The sequence below is a fragment of the Cryptomeria japonica genome, chromosome 11 (genome assembly GCF_030272615.1).
Source record: "Cryptomeria japonica chromosome 11, Sugi_1.0, whole genome shotgun sequence".
In the NCBI taxonomy this organism is placed as follows: Eukaryota; Viridiplantae; Streptophyta; class Pinopsida; order Cupressales; family Cupressaceae; genus Cryptomeria; species Cryptomeria japonica.
The window spans coordinates 522,279,314-522,286,210 of record NC_081415.1 but is presented as its reverse complement, the minus strand read 5'-3'; the positions used below and the strand labels follow the sequence as shown (position 1 = coordinate 522,286,210).

Below are 6,897 nucleotides of genomic sequence, written 5' to 3'. Positions count from 1 at the left end.
ACAGTCATACCCGTGTGTGGTTCTATATTTCTTGCATCCATCATGATGTCTTCAATGGTCTCATCTACAACGGGCACTGAACTAGATGCTTCAAAAGTGTTATTCAATTGCCATTGTTGTGATCTTCGATCTCTTTGGCGTTTTGCCTCCTTCTCTCTTTGTGCTTGAATTTCGTCCACTGTCATTGTCCTCTCTTTTTTCTTTTGACGTTGCTTAGAACCCATTTTTACAAACTTGTCTTCAAAAAATCGCGTAAAAAATATTAAAAAGTACTGCCAAATGATGTAAAAAATCTTTGTCAGTACGGATTTCAATGATAGTGTAGTAAATCGATGCAATCTGTTTTTTTTTTACAGCAACGATTATTTTAATAACGGGGGCTCGTTTCTAAAATGGGGGCCCGTTGTTAAATCCAACGGGCAAAAAATGAAACGGGCCCCCGTTTATAAAACGGGGGCCCGTTATGTAAAATTTGAATTTACAACCCGCCACTTGCCTCGGGATTAGGCCCGGGATAGGCCTGGGATGGCCACACCTGAAACATGAACCTGCAAATTCAAAGCTCCATGAATGAAAGCACAAACATGATGAAATGAAATAGTTTACATGCCTCTAATCAAAGAATTTTTATACGGAATTGAAACCCATTTCAGATTATACTGTCTAGATTCTAAATATGTAAATTAATTTAAAAATTGATTATTTAACTATTTTTCATTTAATTTATACTAAATCAGGGTCATAAATTTGAAATATTAACTAATTTTCTTAATTTAATAACTTATTTATTTTAATGAATTTTGAAAAAAAAATTATATGTCATCAATCTACACAAAATTCTTTTCAATTTAAAAAAAAAAAAATTCAAAAAATACTAAGTTTACGTCAAATTATGTGGGTCGTACACGTCAAATTTTTAAAAAGATAATTACGGTCATTAAAAAATTAATTAAAAAAAAAATATTTGAAAAAAAAATACAGAAAAATATGCTCATCAATCTTCAGTGTGTTACAAACCATTTCCCAAAACGGTTTGAGAAAATAATTTTAATTGTGTCAAAAAGTGTGGGTCGTACACATGCATGGTATGGTCCTGAAACAGGCATTTTTAAAACATAGTTTTTAGAACTTCATTCAAAAAGTTATTTTTTATTATGTGGGTATTAAAATAAATTACATATTTGAAAAGTACACTCAGAGAGCTATCTTTTATATTACTGACTTTTTTCAAGATTCAATCTCTAAGTGTTTCAAAATTTAAGCTCAAGTGAGACAAAATCTGAAAAACAGGGAAAACACTTCCACTTTTTGGCCAAAAAGTGGACTCATCTTCTTGCACTGACCCTCCATTCTTCCTCCTATCACCATCCGGCCAAAAAAGAGAGCATTCTTAAGACCCTTGCCATTAGAGCCTTTCGCATTTGTGATGGGGATAACTTAGAGCTAGAGTTAGCCCATCTTAGTCATGTGTTCCTATTCAATGGGTTTAATGGCAAGCAAATTTCTAGAGCCATTGCTCAAGCTAGATCTATTTTTTTGCTCCTACACCCACTTCTACGTTGTCTCCCTCCTCCTCCTTTATCTCTCTTTTGTATATTGAGGGTATTTCATAAAAAATATCAAAGATCCTCTTAAAAAGGGGTTTTCATTGTGCCTTCAAGCCTATGTTTACCATGAGGAATCGGATGCCTACCTTGAAAGACCCTAGAGACATCCTTCTACACTCTAGGGTCTACAAGATAGCGTGTTCGTGTGGCACCCCTTAAATTGGTGAAACGGGCTGCTCTTTCGCCACCAGAATCAAAGAGCATAGTGCTGACATTAGGTTGGAGCGTATTTCCAAGTTGTCTTTAGTAGAGAATGCCTCTTCCACCAAGCACCATATCTGTTTAAAAAACACCCAAATCTTGTGTAAGGAAGATAACTTTTTCAAGTGCAAGCTCAAGGAAGCTATTGAGATCAATTACCATGACTCCAACCTTAATTAGGACGAGGGATGGGGTCTTAGTCTTGCCTGGATTCCTCTTCTCTGTAACCTTCGTTCTTGCCATCTTTATCGTTCCCGACTTCCCTTCATTAGGGCCCTCTATCCCTCCCTTTCTCTGTCCCCTTTGGGTGTCCTTCTCCTTTGTTCTTCTCCCTCTATCCCTCGGTTGCTCATTCTTCTGGTTCCTCCTCTTTGTTTGGTTGTTGTTTCCTCTCCTTGGTTTTAATTTTTCTTCTCTTCTTTGTGGCTTCTTCTTGTTTGGTCATCCTTTGTGCTTCCTTTTTCGTGTTCCTTTTTTCCTTTTTCTTTATATATATATATACGCACTTTTTCTTTTTCTTATTTGTTCTCATTTTTATCTTTGTGAACTTTTGTTCTCTTTCTATTTCTTTTCTTTTTATTCTTCCTCTCTTTCTTTTTTTGGTTTGGTCATTTGCTTTTACTTTTTTGTGTATTTTATATATATATCTTTCCGCTTTAGGTTTGCTTTTGTTTTTCCTTTCGTTATTCTTTTTTCTCTATGGTTGCCTATGCCTTGTTTATTTTCTCTCAAATTTTATTTTTTCCTTGTCATATATAAGTATATATATACACATTTATATTTATGCATTTTGCATATGTATGTATTCATACATATTGATTTGTAGGTATACATATATATGTGTACGCACACACACACACACACACGCACATTTGTATATTTTTATATATACGGTGAGAGAGAGTGTGTTTGATTGTTGTTCTCTCTTTTATTTTATTGTCTTTCTTTTTGTTAGTTGTTGGAGGCCTTGTTTATTTTTTGTATTTTGTAATTTTTTTGTTTATATATATATATATATATATATATATATATATATATATATATATATATATATATATATATATATATATATATATATATATATATATATATATATATATATATATATATATATATTCTCGTTCTCTCATTTATTTTATTTCCTTTCTTTTGGCTGGTTGTTGTGGACCCTTTTATTTTATTTTATTTTGGTTTGTTATCCTTTTTCTTTTTGTGGTCTTGTCAGCCTCCCTCGATCTTTGTGCCTCCTCCCTCCTTTTTAGCTTCCTTGGTCTGCTTCTTGGTCATCTTCCAATTTTTGCATGCTCTCTATTCATCCTAATGATGGATCACGAAGTGTGATCCAAAACGTTGATGCAAAAAAATCATACACAATCTAATCCGGAAGCACTCTAGATTAATATCTTATGGATTGTGGAAACTTGATGTCTGTTATGAATATTTTTTGTTGTGTTAGTCATTTCCTTTATAGAAGTGTGACATAGGTTGACACTTTTACCCAGCTTTAATGACCATAGTATTCAACATGAACAACTTGTGTGTTGAATGTTCTTACACAACCCCCAAATGTAGAAACATGCAAGAATAAATATAGTATTTGTTTTATGTTTTTACAACCTTAGTTGTTGTGTGTTTGTATTAATTGTACACACACACACACACACACACACACACACATAGTTAGTTAGTTTCTTTTTTGTTTTCTTTATACTATTTATTTTTGGGGTTTTTCAAGTTTATATTGTGATATGTTTTTTTTTTATTCTTATTGAGAAAATTTTAGTGCTTTGTTTTATCTTCCTCCTTTAGTTTGTAATCTTATTTTATTGTTCCTTCTTGATATCCTAATTTATTCTTCTTCTTTTTTTTTCTTTGCCTTTAGCTTACTTTCTTATTGTTAGATCTTGGTTTTAACTTAGTCGGTTCTTTTTGTTAAATCTATTTGATTGCTCCCTATTATCCGTTTTTCCTTCGTTCTTTTATAGTGTTGATGTATCCTTTACTCCTTAATTTTCCCTCTTCTTATTTATTTGATTTTTTTTACTTTATTTTCAATTTGGGTTCTTTTTGTTATCTTGTTGAAAAATTTTTGGGGTTCTTTAGTTCAATATGTTTTCCTTGGTCCTCGTGCTCATTATCCCCTTCTTACCCAGCTTTATCCCCTTTATCCCATCTTTATATTTTAACCTTGGTCTGCAACTCACTATCTTGCTACTCCTTAAACTCTCTTACATCTTAATGATGGATCATGGAGTGTGATCCAAAATGTTGATGGTCAAGAAACTACTCAAACAATCAAATCTAGAAACTACTTGCAATATTAGAATGAATTGTGGAAATCTAATAGCTTTAACATATTGACTTGTAACAATGAAGTGTTATATGTTAAGTTTCTTTTAACTACTTAAAACTATTATTATGAAATTTGCATTATTTTTCCATCCAAATTTATAAAAAAAACATTATTTTGTAGCTAATATTTATTTTAAGAAGTCCACGTCAAATTATTTTGTAGATAATACTTCCATTTAGATATATGTATGACAAAGCATTAAAGTATTTTGGTGCATCCATTTGAATCCCATTTTTGTCATTAAATGCTTTGAGTGATTAATGTATAAATCTTCTTTAACACACAAAATGTAAGTATGAAACCAAAATCACATGTATTTGTTTATTATTTATATATAACTAAATTCATAATTTCTAATATTTAAATCTGTTGACATCAAATATTACCCAGATCAATAATAAATATAATAAATACATTGTTTTAATAATTTATATTAAAAATTAGATATAAAATTATTATTGATTATGATACTATTAAAAATTATTAAATAATCCTTATATTTTCCAACACACCAAGGCATCTAAACCGGAATCTACCTTAATTTGCAGTTCAAGTGGCCTGCCAAATGTCGTACATTCGAAACCAGAAACGATAACATCCATCTTTCTACTACAAAATCAATGGCCCGTTCAATAAAATAATCGTGAAAGGCCAGAAAATTTGAGCAGTCCACATCATTTAGCAGTAACATTATATAGATTATAAATAATATGATTGCGTATCACGTTCCGTCCATTGACTGGTTTGCTTCCCAAAAAAATGAACAGAATGAAGTCACATGTGCATTCAATATTATATTTCTCCTTCAATACCGAAGGGCATTTTAAACGACACTGTAAAATAAGTGTCCCACACTAATAATGGAGGACTGACGTATCCACCTTTCTTAATTCTCCATAAGCTAAAGCATACAATCCAAAACTAAAAAACCACCCAAACAGTCTAAAATCTCTCTGCAATCGGATTCAACCAAGAGACTACTAAGTTTCATCAGTTCTAGCTGATATAATACATGGGATTGGGAATCTTAAAAGTGCGAGAGCCCACATAAGTTCCAGTTAAATCACTCCACTGATCCCCAACATTTCCCCAAATCCGATACCCTTTCTTCACAAGCTGCCCCCTCTTCTCCGATTTGTATTCCACTGCTGTGGTTCCCTGATCACTGTCACCCCTGCAATACAAACACGCCGCCATTAAAAACTGCAAAAGAAAAACGATTTCCCAGTTGGAATAGAGCGGTTATAAGCCAGACCAACATACCTCATGATTATGCCAGACCATTTTCTGTAACCGGCTGCCATAAGGTTCTTCGTTGTGACCTCGCGAAAATCTTCGTCTCTTCCGGTGACGAAAAAGATTTTGACGCCTTTCCTCAACAAAACATTGTACAGCTGCAACGAGGACGGCAACACAGGGGCCGTTCCTTCCCCTACCCATGCGTTGAACAACGTAGAGTTATAAGTCTCTCCCCTGCAAATAAACATGCAAACTGTGTGACTCAAAATGTCATGCACCTCGATAGAAATGAGTTAAAAAACCGGAAAAACTTTCATACCCATATTCGTGCTTTCTGTAATAGGGCAGATTGGACAATGTCGTCTCGTCTGTGTCAAAAACCCAAGCATCCTTACCGTCCCCTCGCAACTCCAAATCCTTAACGTAAGCCAGGCTTTGTTCAATGGCTATTTTGAAATCTAGCAAGTATTGGCCCCTTTCCATGTATTTCCCCACGTTAGAGACGCAGCGAGGGGGCACCACTTTCCAACCCCTGGCATTGTTGCTCTCCACGTTGGTTCTCCAAGCAGAACACCCATTAACAGAATGCCTACCCGCACAGGCATTTTTTCCCAACCCAAGGAGGAAGAGGAGGAGGAGAATGAAAGGGAGAAAACTGGTTTTGCCCATGGAAAATCAATGCAGAGCTTTCAGAAGGCCACAAATATTTGTTCGCCTGCTGTGATTTGGAATTGGTCTCATATAAAAAGGGTGGGAAACCTAACGTTCAATCTTATCTCGGGACACGCTCAGGGATTCCGATACGGCACGTGTTATTTGCTGTGAGCGTGATAATCGCACTGTGGGTCATAGCATTATTTTCTTTTCTTTTTTTGATTAAATTAGTCCTCATAGAGATTTGTCTTAAAACTATATATATATATGGAACCTGCCATTGTCGCTCAGGCTGTGACAGTTTGTTGTTTTCTTTTCAGCGTTTTCACGTATTTCTGAAGAGCATAAATTAAGCATTAGGTGTGACATGTAAAGCTAGGAATCTGTAAGAGAATTGAATGCGCATGATAAAACTCATTTTTCTTATTTCCTTGTTTAGATTGTTTTTAATGGGTAGGTTTATGTTAAAAGTAATGCATGTAAAGAATAAACAAATACGCCGACGGGGAAGAAAGCAGCATTTGCATTAGAAAATTGTAAATGTGTTTTATTTGGAGCGTCCGTAGCAACCACGAGAATTTCATTTAAGAAACTGCCTAGAATAGTTTTTTATTCACTATTACTTAGCATTATTGTTTTTATTTATATAGTTATTTCAGATTATATTTTAATTATTTTTTTAATTTTAATTTATGGGTTCGATTGGACTACTTATCTTTTGACTGAACTTTTTTACTTTGTTTTTTATTTATATTAGAAGAGTATGAAAATATAGGTTTATTTTATTTTTTAGAAATAAAATGAAGCCATCTTAAAGTATTATTTTGTATATTAATAGTGCAT

General features: G+C 33.6%; 1 protein-coding gene across 1 annotated transcript; it reads right to left on the bottom strand.

Annotated features, from left to right (window-relative positions):
• Window positions 1-4,930: 4,930 nt before the first annotated feature.
• LOC131057729 (acid phosphatase 1) lies at window positions 4,931-6,132 on the bottom strand. Its single transcript, XM_057991891.2, has 3 exons — window positions 5,720-6,132; window positions 5,425-5,634; window positions 4,931-5,335 (listed from the first exon to the last, which is right to left on the bottom strand). Exons 1-3 carry the CDS (start codon window positions 6,067-6,069, stop codon window positions 5,158-5,160), a joined length of 738 nt encoding a protein of 245 aa, XP_057847874.2. The 5' UTR covers window positions 6,070-6,132; the 3' UTR covers window positions 4,931-5,157.
• Between the last annotated feature and the right edge of the window lie 765 nt (window positions 6,133-6,897).

What these genes read in the sequence shown, in the direction of transcription:
- LOC131057729 (XM_057991891.2), bottom strand. Translation starts at nt 6,069, where the DNA reads ATGGGCAAAACCAGTTTTCTCCCTTTCATTCTCCTCCTCCTCTTCCTC. An exon ending in TACAGAAAGCACGAATATGG is followed by an intron (nt 5,635 to 5,719) that starts GTATGAAAGTTT and finishes GTTTATTTGCAG; the next exon opens with GGGAGAGACTTATAACTCTA. An exon ending in TGGTCTGGCATAATCATGAG is followed by an intron (nt 5,336 to 5,424) that starts GTATGTTGGTCT and finishes TTTGTATTGCAG; the next exon opens with GGGTGACAGTGATCAGGGAA.